Raw genomic sequence first — 15,374 nt, 5'->3', positions numbered from 1 at the left:
GGAGACAACCAGGCTCAGACTAGACAGGAAGAAGGTGAGTGCAAAATAAAACAGGACATGAAGACAACATGAAATACTAAATAGACATGTACATTCTCCAGAAAAAAAAAAATCCTTACATCTGATTTCTTATAATATGCAAATACACTTTTACAAGAGCACAACTGAATTCTTCAAGGTATTTTGTCTCAGCTGATTCTGGTGGATGAACACCTGGGTGAAGAGTTTTGCCTTTATTGATGTATGAACTGTTGACATTATTTAACCTCAGCACGGAAGCAAAGCCTGGCTCTGAGTTTGGAGAACTGGAGTCCCAGTATTTCTACTATGCATAAACTAAGGAGTCTGGCATTTAAGTTCGTAAATGGAAATGCTGCCAGCTGCCGCACGGCGCTGATATTTGTTGCAGTGACACTCGAGAACAGATGAGAAGGGGAGACCTTGCTGTTCTCTTTAAACAGAGTTCGGAAAACAGCCACCAAATTGTTTTGCTCATGCTCTTGGATGTGAACGCTGTTTCCCCCTGACATTACATACCATTCCATTTAGAGTGGTGGCAGCCCTGATACTGCCAAAGCTAAGCAGCATTTCCTATTGGGGATAGGAATAACCTAACCACTGCATGGTGTATTTCAAAGTGCACCGGTGCTAAAAACTACTAATCTGTTGTGGTGAAAAAAATCTGTCAGAATAGTAAGAGCATGATTGATCTTGGAAGAAAACTGTTTAATTGTTTTAGACATCATAATGTTGGATATTTTGTTTCATGTACACAAAAGGTGCCCTGAATGTAAGTGAAAAGAATTCTGTTGTCTTTGTCTCCCTGAAGGTTTTTTTTCTTGTGATACAAGAAAATATTGCGAGTCGGCATTAAAAATGGAACCAGTGGCTGAAGACAACAGCGATAATGTGACCCCTTGGTCGGGGTCAGATGGCTCCCAGGAGCTTTGTGCCACCGAGTCCTTGGCAGACTCTTACTACGAAGATGATGCGAGCGATTCAGAGTTCCCTCTGGACCACCTGCCACCTGCTAGGAAGTCCCCAGAACCCTATCAACCGCACGACTGGGAAGTTGCAGGTGATCAACGATCACTTCCCGAGTACAGTGGAAGTGAAGGGGGCGCTTCGTACCGAGAGGAGGAGGACATGTACCCCAGCAGTCCTAGAGAGTTAACCAGAACGTCTCCTCGCGTCCAGACGCCACCAACCTCCCTGTCCCCTCACCCGGCATACCCCGACTCGGCGCAGGGATCTCGGCCACATTCGCATTCGTCCTCCTCCTCTCTTGGCTGTGCTGCTGCTGCTGATATGACCCTGGCCTTGACCCTCGACGTAGATCAACCCCAGAGAGCCAGCTATAGACAGCGTCCAGAGTCTCTGAACAGGGAGGGCGACTCCTCGGAGGAAGGAGGGAGCAGCCAAGCACCTCCTGCGTCTGTCTCCTTTGGAATTTTAGACGAGGGTGCTGAGCAGGCAGAGAAGTGGAACTCGGAGTCTGACACAGTTCTGTGCAGACCGAACAGCAACAGGGCAAGGTGCACACGTAAGTATCTCTCTCCATATCTCCAACCGCTAATATTGCAGTGCATCAAGCCGCTACTGGAAAACTAGACTCGAGACTAGACTTTTTCTTTTTAATTTTGCTATATTTAAAGTTCGTCTCTTACACAAATCAAAAATAAATTCTCATTTGGATGCACTACTAATGCTTCCCGAGGCATGAGCTAACCGTTATATGAATAACCTTAAATCATTATAGGATTATTATTTATCTTTAAGGCATGACACATAATTTATTAATAAGTAACTTGTGCAAAGCACTATGGGAGCTGGCTATTTTCATGCTGTAATGTGGTGTCTATTTGAGTATGGACCCACAGGGAGAATTCCTAAGGTATTAGTAGTCAGAGAGGGATAAGAATAATATATGAGCAGATGATGAGAGTGGCAGAAACAAATTTGACAGACACCAGCATGTGTCACACTGGCCTGTTACCCGATCCCTTTTCCAATCGTAAGATGTGACGGCAATGGAAAGTGAGCTGAACATGTTTCTTGCCTCATGGAAGCACTCTAGGTTAGCTGTAAAATTTTATTAGTGGACATACGCAGCAATATGTTTCTGTCCTAAAATTAGCAAAGTTGGAATGATCTTTCAATATTTTGTATTGCTTAAAATCCATTTTAAATGTGTCACATTCTGCAGCTTCTGAATGACCCACAAAACCTGCCAAAGTCACATTTCAATTCTCATTAGTGTCATTTCATGTCTTTGTACCTCACCTTCCTTTGGTTCTTGGATCATTTCTCCCTTTTCTTCACTGCAGGCATAAGTCACAACGAAAGCCAGTCAGAAAAACAGGCCAAGGAGAACAAGTCCAAATGTAAGCAAATCGCTCGGCTCCTGACTCACGCACCGAACCCCCAGAACAAGGGAGCCGTGCTGTTCAAAAAACGCCAACAGAGGGTCAAGAAATTTACACTTGTGAGCTACGGAACTGGTGATAGCAGGCTTGAGAGCGAAGACCAAGTGGAGGAGGAGACAGAGGAAGTGAGGTCAGCTGAGTACAACTTTGTGGCAACAAGTGAATCAGAGTTTGAGGAGGAGTATTCTGTCCAGCAGCAGCAGCAGTATAATTTGAGCGTTAATTGGGGAAGTATTCGAGAAATGGAAGCACTGCCAGGCACAAAGGGGAAGGGTGTTTTCATGTTTGCCCAACGACGCCAACGGATCGACCAGATAGTTTCAGAGCAGGATGAACTGAGAGGAATACCCGTGGAGACGTCCCCAATACCTGGACACAGAGGGGCACAGGATAATTATGACATTGAGAAAATGTACGCACATACTGAACAGGTCAACTACACGAATGTAAATCGTGGACAGCAGGTAGAATGCCCAGAAAGTCGTCAACCGGTGTACCAGCTGCCAAATGTCTCTAAGCCATCGGTGTCAAACCGAACTGCCAAACCTTTCCTGGGCTTCAAAAACAGAGCTAACGTTGGCAGGCCTGCTGGCATCATTCAAGAGTCCAAGAAGCATGATCTGAGATTCAAAGTGCCTGTGTATGCTAAGACTAATCCAAAGGTTTGGTCGCCAACTGGGGACATCATTGCGTCAAGAGATGAGCGAATATCTGTGCCAGCTATTAAGACAGGGGTCCTTGCTGAGTCAAAGAGGAGGGTTAGTGGTAAGCAGTCTTCCATGCCTCAAAATGTACATTATCAGAACAAAGGGGAAAGGAGGTCTTATATAGAGCCAGAAGAAGATGGTTTCAGTCTGGGAGCTGAGGCGTGTAACTTCATGCAACCGAGAACAGTAAAACTCAAGAATCCCCCTCCGGTTGCCCCCAAGCCGTCCATCGACCCATCGTGCCCACCTTGGATGAGAAGAAGTCCCTCTGGTGAACCCTTCATTCCATCCAGAAGTCCAGTTTCTCAGCCCAGACAGAGTCCAGTGGGCCCCCATGCTCAGCATTACTTGCAGCAACAACAGGACTGGACTCATTCCCAGCAAACAGAGAACCACTGGCCACTGGATCGAACCCCAGCCGCACTTCAAACACCCGCTGATGCCTGGGCTCCAGCCAAGCCCTCCTCGCAGCCTCCCCCAAATAGCTGGAATCAACACCCGCTGCAAGCATCTGTGAGTATGCAAGCCTGCAGTCCCACTTACAGCCCACATCGTCCAGCTTCACCGAAGAGTAAGGCCGACAGCGCTCCGCACTCAGTTGCCTCTTGCCCACCTGAGGCAGGGAGGTCCTACAGGCAGCTGTCAAAACCATTAAAAGCTTCTCCAAAGGGTCAGGTTGCAGGTAGAGCTGAAGTTGATCAAACTATGGTGGGGAAAGGCGCAGAGCTGTTTGAGAAAAAACTTACCCGTGTGGAGAAGTTTGTTACTGGTAATGCTAACGATGCGGGATCTGCTTCACCCACTTTGTCCCTTCCAAACCATTGGAGGTACTCTCCCAATGTCCGTGCCCCACCTCCTATATCATACAACCCCCTTCTAGCTCCGTTCTACCCCCCATCGGCGACTAAGCAGCTTCCATCCACTAGCCCCAAAATCAAGCCCAAGCCTAAACCTGTCCCAAAGCAACTCAATACGTTAGATATTATGAAGCATCAGCCATATCACTTGGACACATCGCTGTTCAAGTATGATGCAGTCCTAGAGGTCAAAAGTCCCAGTCCCAGACCCACGCCAGCATCAAAGTTTGAGGCAACCAAAAACCGTAGAAATAAATCTGCCCCTTCTAGTGACAATACTTCTGTCCAAAGCAAGGCAGAAGTCCCTGCAAAGTCTGCTGCACCAGTAGGTTCCCCAAATCCTAAAACTCACGGTACTCCTAATAATCTCACAGCTGCAGCCTCTGAAGTAAACAACAAGCAAGCCACACCTGCCGCACGGCCAGCAAGCACAGCCTCCCAAAAGTCCTCCACCAGTGACAGTGTAGCTTCAGCTTTTTCTCCCAGGTCTCTTATCGCTCGAGGTGCACGTCAAATGGCACCAAGGCCAAATTTTTGTGCTAAGAAGCCAGTGGTGATGGGCCCACAGTGGCGGCCTGTTGCAATGCTTCACTCATTCTAACGCTCTATATGATTGTGCTACGGTGTCGATGTGAGAGCACAATTCCATCTCTGGTTCGCGAGCACGTAGAGTATTCAAAAAGGCTAGCCATCATACTTTGCACTGTAACTACGGTCATACCGTAGACGTTTGTTTTAAAGATGAAGATAGTTACATAAAATGTGAAATGGTTAAGTCACCATGTTAGCACATAACATTGCATGGTCAAAAGGTAAATGCGAATAAATACATCTCATAAGTGAATCTCAGGAAGTGCTATCACATGTGCAGTATTATGTGTCGAGACCCTTCAACCAGGGTCCTCTGGTGTTTTTCTGTCTGATTTTGTCAAGTAATTCTTAAGATTACATGCACGGTGTGCAATTCTTCTCTTACTGTATTATCCGTGACCCCAATATACTTAGTATTTTTATTCATTTGTTACAGTCTAAGTTTATCAAATAGTCACTGCAAATGATAAATATCCGAATTACATGTTTCTGGGAGGAAAACCAATCTTTTTTTTGGAAGCATACCATTAATTTGCATTTCTTTTACTCATTCCAAAATATGTGGCCTCTCAACCGCAGAATTTAAATACTGGTAGTTTGTTAATTTTGGTTACATTTGTTTGGATTATGGACCGATAACTTCTTCAATATTAACAACTGAGGTTTGAAAATGACTATTCTGATTACCAATGGAAACGTTTAATGATAAAAACAAAAGATTCTTACCTTTCTCTTTGTCTCTGTCTTTCCACATATCACTGTTTATTGCACTTCTTGTTCTCTGCACAATCTTGCTATTAAAAAAATTCTCTTTTCCCTCGTGTATCTGCTGTCTGTTTCATTAGCTTCTGATCTCTTATTAGAAAGCATTCACGTGAATCACACAATTCTTCTGTTTATTTTTCCCTACTACTGCACACTCTGAGAATTTCTATCTGCACCCTCACCATTTTTCAGTTAAACTATCACTGACTTGTGCACTGTCACCTTCTCTTGACTGCTTTTTTACACCGTATGTCCATCATTATTTATCTTTAAAAGCACATTTGGAGTAAAAGCAAGGAACCTGATCTTGGACCTCCAGTGGCTCTCTGTGGAATATCAATATGACAGGTATTATGGTTCATTAAAGGGCAGTTTAGCATAAAACAGGAACGTCAGCACTTTCCACTTTCCAATTTATTTCTCATTATTGATTATAATTGTTTAAATGCATGGAAAATACATAAATTCATCCTGCATAAATTGCTTAAATGTGAGGAACTATTTTAAGTTTTACCATGTATTAAAATGCTTAGGGAAGGTCCAGTCAGGTAGAACCATAAAAAAGAAAGTTTATTGTCTTTTAAAACTTCTTATACTTTAAAACATTTTACTCTATAGCATAAATTGGTTTCAGTTCAAACCAAAGAAGTGAACAAAGATCTAGTTAATCTGGGGTGCATTTCAATTGCCATGAACAAACACCAGTTAAGTTGGCTAATATTTGTCTGTTTGTGCTCATTATTTGTATTTATAATTAATGGTTTGTGACAAAAAATTAGGTAATTCTGTTTCATGACTGGTTTTGTCCTAATGAACCAATATAAGAAAAAAAAAAAAGCTCTTAAAATTTTAAATGAGGAGTTAATTTCAGCAACAAGAGAATCGGGACCAATAAACACTGTTACATTCAGATTTAATCAATATTCCATTTTAAAGAGTGTCCTTTTATATTATCAGAAAAGTGTGACTTACACGAAATGAAAAACTTTAATATGAGAATAAATCATTATAAATGAACACAGGGGAGGCTGTTCAGCGGAGGCCAGAGGGTGGCAGCAAAGTCTGAACAGCTGACACAAAGGGCAACTAACTCAAGCTTTACTTTCAGGGATTTGGTCGGAGCCGCTCCCTGTACGCTGTTCCCTCGGCTGGAGTTCTGTCGCCCATGGCCGCGCCCGGAATCCGTGCACCCTTTTTACCGACTCCCAGGCAGACGTCCGTCCAAGAAAAACCCTGCAAGCCGCTGTCACCGTGGGAGGCGGCCTCCAGAAGTGCTATTGGCTCAGTGGATGAGGCCTTCGTGTTGCCGGGCCGGGGGTCATCGTTGGCCTCTAACATCATGGCTGCAGGACACCGCAGGGCTCTTCCCGAGCCTCCGGAGGAATGGAAGCGTAGGGTGTCGCTGGAGCCAGCGGCCCCTCTACGCCGTGCGGCCTCGGCTGGACCTCCAGGAGCAGCCATCAGCCAGACATTCCCACCAGAGAAACGAGCCTTCTCGGGGCCGCCATTCAGGCCTGCTCAGCCTCTCTGGTCGGGGAGAAGGGCCACTATTGGATACATGCCACAATCTAACCCGGCAAAATACTCTCCCATGCACAGTGTTGTTCAGTGAGTTTAAGATTACCATGTGTCAGACACTTTTAAGATTATATAGATATATATTTAACAGTATACAAATCTGGTATCATATAAAGTCCTTTGAAAGGGGACAAATACGTACATAAAATACATGAAATGTTTGGAACGTTGCTTTTTATGACCGTTTTTACTTGGAAAAGGGGCTTTTTTGGCCATTAGGTTTGAGTGTCTATTAGCTGGCAATGAGAGACAGAATCAGAGCGCTCGTCGAGAGAGCTTCATAGCAGAGTCTCATTAAAGCAGAAGTAAAAGTAGGAGACAGGTGTGGCAGGTTGTTTTGTTTTTGATGTGGTGTTGTTCACTAAAGTTGTTTTTTAGTGGGGGAGAGCTAAAATATTTGAAAATATACAGGAGGTTTTAGAAATATTCTTTGTGTCTAGAAAAAAAAGACTTTGCTGCACTTTGCAGTGACTTTACTCTGTCTCCATGCATACAAATAATTTATCCACTAAAAGGTTCAAACGGTGATAGATATATTCTTATTTTTTATTATTAGACATTTGCATGTGAATTGAACATGAAAAAAACACATGTGTACTGTTTGGATAAATTAAAAAAAACAACTATATTTACACTTTTTAAATCGTAAAAACCTTTGCAAGTTTTCCCTGCTCATCTAGGACTGCATAGCAGAAGTGAACTGAAAATAATTGTCCCTGTATATTGCTGTTGTAACATATTAGTCATAACATTTATTTATTTGGCTCAAATGAATAAATGGTCACATTCATGCGTAGTTAGTTTTACACTTCTTCACACATACAGTGTGCAGTGTTTACAGGATTACGGCAAAAATGTAGCCACGATTTCGGATTGGTCAACTGTGTATTTTTGCACCTTTTTAAACACAAAGTAAAAAAAATTTAAACACAAATATTCTGCTGATGGCTTTTGCTTTTCTTCTTTTCAATTTTATGTTGACATTTAAATGTAAACAATTTTAGCAAATGTTAACATAGTTATTATGTTTATACACAAAGTGTATTGAGTGCAAACACAGACTGATCCAAGGAAGCATACATACACATGCAGTGATGTTTATAGAATATGTTCAAAATATTCTGAGAGGAACTGAACAGAAACATTTAGGGAACTAATGTAGTTTTTAACGTTTTCAATCTGATAAATAGAGGCTACAATTCTCACTATCCTTCACAGCGGTGTGTTTGAATGTTGTAATATGATGACCGGGATCGTTCTTGGAGAAGATCTTTGGCTGACCATCAGCCTCTCATAAATGAGACCAACAAGTCTTTTCATTTCAGTACCCTCTCTCCAGACCCGTAACTACAGTAGCACAGTTCAGCCCGAAGAAGCGGCCCGGCGTCGGCCACCTCCGTTCACACGAAGCCCAGGAGGCTGCGTCGCTGACATTAAAGACTCACTACAAAGGAGGAGGACACGTCTCCGGAGGGGAGTGCCCATGCGAGGCAACATCATTCAGCACGAGGAGTCATCCGCCCTCTACCCCTCCACCCCGCCTACCCCTCCGCGCTCTCTCTCTCTGTCTCCCTCTCTGGTGGCTGTCTGTGCCCCGTGGTGTTTGAGAGTGGTTTGGAGTGTTTGACAGGTTAAATTTAGCCTATTGATGTAAGCTGCATTCCATTCACAACAGACACAGAGACACACTCTCAGTTTGGCTTTAGTGTCCGGGAGTGTGAAGATCAGGGAAGATCAAACTACAGACTGTAGGTTGACCCCTGAGCCTCGGTGTCCCCCCCGTCAAGGATTCTGGTTGCACGTTAGGGATACAACACAGGTACGGATGAGTTTTAACCAGGGTGTGTTTTGTAAATATATGCGTTATTTCAATTGCATTATACATATTGATAAATCTGTACGTTGCTATAAAATGAATCTGGGTACGTTTCGGGAGAATTGACCGTGGTTTTCCGCAGTCCGCTTGTTATCGTATGGAAATGCATCGTCGGGTAGATTAGCAGCTACTCCGAAATATACATGTTCTGTTTTTAGAGTCGCGCTGCTCTGCGATGGTTTGCATGCTATTGTCAGGGACATGACAGCTGCACAGTCAGCAGATGGTCATAATTAAATTATTTAAGAGTTTCTGAGTACAACAAAGGGTTGTACCGTCCAACTTTTTATTCTTCAGGCAACAACAAATCTGAGTCGATTGCCTTGGCCGCGCCGTGAGTTTTTCCAAATGTGCTGTCAAACATTGAGTTTGAGCGTTTTTGACGTTTCTCGACCGCACGTCCGGCCATGCACATGAACTTGGGGGCGCACGACGTCACCCGCCGACCTTTACACAGTTGATTAATCTCATGCCAATGCCAACAACAATAGGGAACACACTCAAACTGACGAGGGCAGCTCTGAGTGCCAGTGTTGCAACAATGGAGCTTTAGGGTTATGCAATGCATTGTAATTTTGGTAATGTAACCTTGACAGAGATTAATTCAGTGTAAAAATAACAAAAAAAAAAACTGATGTGGCAGATTTATTTGACGGAGCACCTTTTAAATCATGACCACGCATAAAAAAACAACAACGCATAGTGTACCAGCGTATTGTGTAACAGAAAGATGTATTTTTCTATTAACCTGTGTCACTGTGTATCTTCACTTTTATTCTAAAAATGTACTTTTCAATGAATACTTTCTGATTCATGCTGAGAATATTTTAAATCATAACATACATAACAGACGTCCTGCTCGGCAGTTGCCTCTCAACTGTATCTGGGCACATCCCATTAAACGTGCTCGCGTTCTGTTGATGGTTGGGGGCGCTTTGGTTGGTGCACACAGTGTGTTAGCAATAAAACACCTTCCACGAAAGGGCCAAAGCATCACCATCCTGTGTCCTGTATGTGTCCCCAGTTCTGCTGACCTTTCCCAAAGCCGCAATGTCTCAGTTCTGTGCAATGCCAGCTGGAGAGAGGAAGAAACGTGCAGCAGCGATTTGCCGAGAGGTCCACGGTACTGATGGTATGGTGCGATAGCCGAGGCTTACTGCCACACACACGGTCGCGAGAGAATATCCATTCTGATCTGGGTTCAAAATGTCAGGGCTGCTCTCTGGCCTTGTCCATAAATAAGTCGATGGAATGATTTACTACCTATGGTGGTAAAATCCTTTGTCGTTCTTCTTTTCGACCATCTATTTCGGGAGGGAGGAGGGAAGCTGTGAGGGGCAACTGTGTAGCTGTTTGTTATGTGAGGGTCCGTGACAGCTGGGTGGCATTCCGCTGGGGCTGCTTGATGAGGAAGTGTCATGTGAATCCAAAACTAATGCTCAGCTGTAATGATAACTCACTTTCCATTGCGCTGGCGTGCAAAAGGAACATCGTGAATTCTCGGGACAATAGTTCTCCAAACAAAATGAGCAGTAAACTCGCACATTTTAAAACTATGTCGCAGGCAAAACGCTATTATGGAACATTGCTGAATGTATATTTATATTTAGTATCTAGAGCTGCCCAGTGCCCAGCTCTAAAAACGTGGCTGGATTAAGCAGCTAAGGCAGCGAGATGCAGTCAACGATAAATTTAACTCCATCCATGACAAAAGACTAGTTTGTGGCCATTTTGCTGTATTTGGCATAGTTGAAAATGACCATTTAGTGGCATCAGAGTGCTATCAACAAAACATTCGCAACATTTTTTTTTTCATCCCTGTATTTTATGTACTATTGCTGTTTTTTCATTTCATTCCCTCTATTTTTGACCAATCAGAATACACAATGGACCTGGGAAAGAAACACAGCACTCCCAAAGACATCATGCTGGAGGAGCTCTCGCTGCTGTCCAACAGAGGATCACGACTTTTCAAGATGCGCCAGAGGAGATCAGAAAAATACACGTTTGAGAGCATACAGAATGAGGCAAACGCACAGCTAAATGTAAGCCAACTTGAATCACTCAACACGTGCAAAATGAAGCAAATGCTACTGATTCACAGACCAAGTTCATCAGCTAATGCTAACAGTACTTCAGCGCTGGTTGTTTACTGTGGCACGTGGCGCTCGGAGCCATTTTGAGAACAGGTGTGTGCTGACACGTTCTTTGGCTCATGGGACCAGCATGTGCAGGTGCCATGGAAGAGTGAACTTCACATTCAAGATTGTTTGATTGGGCCACATGGATCTACCTAAAATATTTTTGAGGAATAGTTTGTGGACACCCTAAGCATTTGTAATATATATTGCATTAAGAAGCAGCCTGAAGTCTCCAAGTGGAATTTCTGTTTAGCCTAGTCGCCCATAATCCTTCTGCAACTGCACTGTTCCATCGAAGTTTTAACTGGATGTTTCAGAAGGACACTGATTTGCCACACTTCCAGGGCAAAATGAGAATTTAGTGTTGTTGTTTTTTTTCTGTTGTTGTCGATGTTTAATGCAGCTGCACCTTTTGAAACACACAAACACACACACACACACACACACACACACACACACACACACACACACACACACAAATGTAAATGTGGCCAAACACAACGGAACTGTTGGGATCCGATTTCTCCTTTCTCAGTAGCACACAAAAGTCTTGCCTCTATTTGAAGCAATATTTTAATAGAGTTATTGAAAATATATCCTTGGTAACATTACATAGTTTTTCTACCTTGATATGATATAGTTTCCAAACAATTAAAAAACGACGAGTGCCTTGTAACAGGGAGAATGACACCCCTACTATTGACACAGCGCCCCACACTGGACTGGGATAGAATACAACAGTCTATCGTTAGGCTGCTTGCCTTGTCTGGTCACTTGCTGAACTAGTCTTTCTTCTTCTCTCTATGGTTTCCATTGCTTGTCTTTTTGAAGTCACATGTAGGCATTTATCACGGCCAGAAGTCTAGCAAAGTTGTTTCAACTTGAATAAATAAAGTCCATCAAGTCTTTCAAGGTTGTATAAACTTGAATAAATAAAGTCTATCTAAGTTGCCGTAAACTCAGGTTCTCAAGAGAGAGTGTCAGGCAGTCAGCCAAAGTTATATAATCCGACTGCGGGACAGCTGGGGGTGCTGTGTCAAGTGAGGGGGTGCCACTCTCTCTGTGACTTGTCAATGAATCAATAAGAGCTTTTGAAAAAGTAGTTTTCATGTAGTGACATGAATGTTCTGCAAACTGTGTCGCCATAACGGCTTTTGGACATAAAGAGTATGTATTTCTTTTCAAGCATTGTTGCGTGTAATCCATCATCAGACTTTAAGAGAAAAATAATCATTACATTTAACGCAATGAGGCCAATGAGCGTCGTACCTTCTGCTTCCTCCAGCCAATTTTTCTGAGAGGCTTCTCGGGCACTTTGTTGAGGAGCTGCTCCTCTGTTTATCGGCGCCTGCTGATTTGCTTCGCCGCTGCGTGTGCGGAATGTTTTGACAAGTGTCTGAGATTGTGCGTATCGGAGTGCGCGGCAGAGTGCACGGCAGGCAAGGGCAACAGCGACACAGGCTAATAACCAAAAGGATAATAGAATCTCTATATTTCAGGCGAACTCACAGAACAACGTCGGACCTGAGAATGTGTTCACCGTGGAGATCAAAGTGGACCCACCAGCTGATGGAAACGAGGCCCAAAGTGTCCCAGGTAATCTGTCCCAGGTGTTCAACACGAGATCAGTCACAAAAACGTCCTTCAGTAAGAATGGTAAATGTAAATAGAACATAAATGGGATACATGTGAAGTGCCTAGCTGTTGGATTTTATGAGGTGTGTTCATTTTGATGAGTTATACGTGCGCTCCTCTAAATGCTGCAATGCTCAGTATTGTGTTCTATTTTCAATGCCACCAGCGGCCTGAGCTCTTTCCAAAATGCTGTAGCCGTTGTGTCGTCCCATGTGGACACTTTATAGGATGAGTACACACTTCAGCTATGTGCTATTTTAAGGGCTTGGATCGTAATGATGGACAAGTCAGTGTGGCTGTTCTCCCTGCTCGGCCTGTGGTCATAATCCGGTCCACTCTAAAAGTTTAACCTCCCCAAAGAGGCTAAAGAGCGCGGCTCAACATTAACCTCGTAACTGTGAACCCAACCTCCAAGATAATGGTTTGTTTGCTCCTTCACAAGATGCAGAGAAGGTAAACTCCTCAACTATGCCAAAGTGCTACCACTCCCCGTGGGATCAAGAGATTCTCAGCGACCCCAACCTCGCTGAAAGCATCCAGCTGAAAATGCCACCACTTGACCCGCGGGCAGATCTCCCAGAGTACAGGAGCTTCAACCGGTGAGGAAACTGTGACGCGTTACATAAGAAGGTGGTGGCGAAAGGATGCCCTTCACACTCGTTGTCAATCACAGGGTGGCCACTCCCTTTGGCGGCTTTGAAAAGGCGCCCAGAGCGATCACATTCAAGCTGCCCGAAGTGAACCTGAACCCACCCAGCTACCCGGAGCTGCAGGAGCCTGGCGTGAAGCGACCCACCTTCAACAGGTCGGCCCAGGGCTGGATATCTGAGGGCACCCACTACATCCTCCCCACAGTCACCCTGGAGCCCATGAAAGTCCCCGAGTCTGACGACCTGTAGACGAAGAAACACGATGTTGGCTGTGCACTTTGACCAAGCCAGGCAAAAAAAAAAAGGAAAGAAATACTAGACGCAGTTCATTAACAGCCTTGTAGAGGACACAAAATGTTTTATAAAGATGTTAAGCGGTTTGTTTGGTGTAAAACGGCATTCAGGATATATGAATATACATCTATTTATATATATCTATATCAACAGGTGATTTGATAAGTAATGCTGGTCTAATTGGTAAATGTGATGTAAATAAGCAAGTGAAATATATTTATTGATGTCAATCAACTGGAACCCCAAAAATAAAAGTGAGTCCTATTTAGTTATTACTGACCTTTTCTCTGTGTGTGTGTGTGTGTGTGTGTGTTGATATAAAGATCTAGGCTAGAGAATTTTGTTTAGCAAAAGCTATGATTGTTGTTTATTTATCATCATATAGGTTTTAATTTAAATAAATACTTTAAAATCAAATCAATGATTTACTCTGAATTGCTCTTAATTAAATCTACAGATTTTATTTGTAGATTACTAAAACACTGCCCACAGAGCTGTTTTTAGTATTGCGTATTGTTGTTTTGGCCTGACCATGTCTATATTTTGTTAGGGCCATGGTTAGTCATTTTTTCAGTTTATTGGCCGTGTTTAACACGATCTCAACGTCTCAAGCCTTGTTTCATGTGTGTGTATCCCCTCTGCGGCGGAGGACGAGGAGTCTACGTGTGACAAAAAGTCTCCAAGAGCGGACCAGAATAGAAACAACCAAACTAAAACTATTATATAAACTCTGATTGCCCTCACTTGTCTTTTTGAAGTCGCATGTAGATATTTATAGTTTGCCAGAAGTCTATCTGGGCTGAACTGCTGCATACTGGGACAAAAAGAAACAAACAGGAAAAGAGATCAACTCCAAATATAACCTTAAAAAAAAAAAAGAAAAAGGAAAAAAATGGAGCAGAGTTTGACAACTCATCTGAGGAGAAGCGAGCCGTGCAACATTCACAGTAAGAGATCCGGTGCCTTTATTCTCTTTTTATATAAATACTACCAAAAAATCCTGGTGTGTCTCTGGGGACGTTTCAGTGCTTCTGCTGGAGCCAAGACGGGATCAGATACACACCATATTTACCCACACAGCTGACACACAGCAAACACAGGCACAGCATGTGTTCTATATTGTGAAATATATGAGGATATCATATGAACCCACTATTGCTGCGGCATCAATGCCTGTTGGATATTGGCTTCCAAAACAGTGAGGACTTCTCCGGCTAACAACTAACAGGCACGCTGTAGTTTCCGTGTTTGAGTATCTTTCCTTCTCTCTCTCTCTCTCGCTCTCTCTCTCTCTCACACACACACACACACGCCACACACACACACACACACACACACACACATTGCTGTGTGAGCTCTGGCTGCGAAAGGCTGAAGGAGCAGGCAAGCCTCTGGCGACTGAGATGGCGAGATGGCCCACCACCCCTAATTGGCTCCATGTAACAGGACGCGATCCTCCACCCTGTCTCACAGCATCATACACTGAGCCAAGAAGCCCGACTTCAAGTCCGCACATCTCCCCCTCTCCTCACACACGCACACACACACACACACACACACACACACACACACACACAAAGTTGTGTTTGCTCTCACACCTGACCAGAGTGTTGTGTTTGTGGAGGTCAGATCTCCTCCTACTCAGTAAGCTGAGGATGATAGTGGTTGAACTCTATATTGAATTGTATGGTCTCTTTCTGTAACTGTGGTTCGAAGTTAGACGTTCTTATTGCATATCTGCAAATACAGTGGCACGTTTTGTTTTATGTTTTTTTTTTTAAATATGCAACAATTGAGTCTTGCATATGTTTTTGGTTGGACTTTATTGACATTATAAATGTGGAAAAGATAAAT

The 15,374-nt window shown here is 43.5% G+C and overlaps 2 protein-coding genes across 4 annotated transcripts; both read left to right on the top strand.

Moving 5' to 3' along the window:
* The first annotated feature begins 224 nt into the window (after nucleotides 1-224).
* synpo2b (synaptopodin 2b) lies at nucleotides 225-7,847 on the top strand. Of its 2 annotated transcripts, XM_076044668.1 has the most exons (3): nucleotides 225-1,543; nucleotides 2,328-3,646; nucleotides 6,455-7,847. In XM_076044668.1, the coding sequence occupies exons 1-3, from the start codon at nucleotides 877-879 to the stop codon at nucleotides 6,956-6,958; spliced, it is 2,490 nt and encodes an 829-aa protein (XP_075900783.1). In that variant the 5' UTR covers nucleotides 225-876; the 3' UTR covers nucleotides 6,959-7,847. The 2 variants fall into 2 exon arrangements, with proteins under 2 accessions (XP_075900783.1, XP_075900774.1); XM_076044659.1 differs by lacking the exon at nucleotides 6,455-7,847 and having other exon boundaries at nucleotides 226-1,543; nucleotides 2,328-6,032.
* Nucleotides 7,848-8,587: 740 nt separating this feature from the next.
* On the top strand, nucleotides 8,588-14,249 carry myoz2b (myozenin 2b). Of its 2 annotated transcripts, XM_076044640.1 has the most exons (6): nucleotides 8,588-8,743; nucleotides 9,825-9,932; nucleotides 10,679-10,845; nucleotides 12,441-12,537; nucleotides 13,019-13,175; nucleotides 13,250-14,249. In XM_076044640.1, exons 2-6 carry the CDS (start codon nucleotides 9,851-9,853, stop codon nucleotides 13,473-13,475), a joined length of 729 nt encoding a protein of 242 aa, XP_075900755.1. In that variant the 5' UTR covers nucleotides 8,588-8,743; nucleotides 9,825-9,850; the 3' UTR covers nucleotides 13,476-14,249. The 2 variants fall into 2 exon arrangements, with proteins under 2 accessions (XP_075900755.1, XP_075900762.1); XM_076044647.1 differs by lacking the exon at nucleotides 9,825-9,932 and having other exon boundaries at nucleotides 8,590-8,743.
* The last annotated feature ends 1,125 nt before the right edge of the window (nucleotides 14,250-15,374 follow it).

Source organism: Nelusetta ayraudi, unplaced genomic scaffold, assembly GCF_046127955.1.
Source record: "Nelusetta ayraudi isolate G7.1 ecotype Tasmania unplaced genomic scaffold, CSIRO-AGI_Nayr_v1 ptg000004l, whole genome shotgun sequence".
NCBI classification, from domain to species: domain Eukaryota; kingdom Metazoa; phylum Chordata; class Actinopteri; order Tetraodontiformes; family Monacanthidae; genus Nelusetta; species Nelusetta ayraudi.
This window is presented reverse-complemented; position numbering and strand designations above follow the sequence as displayed.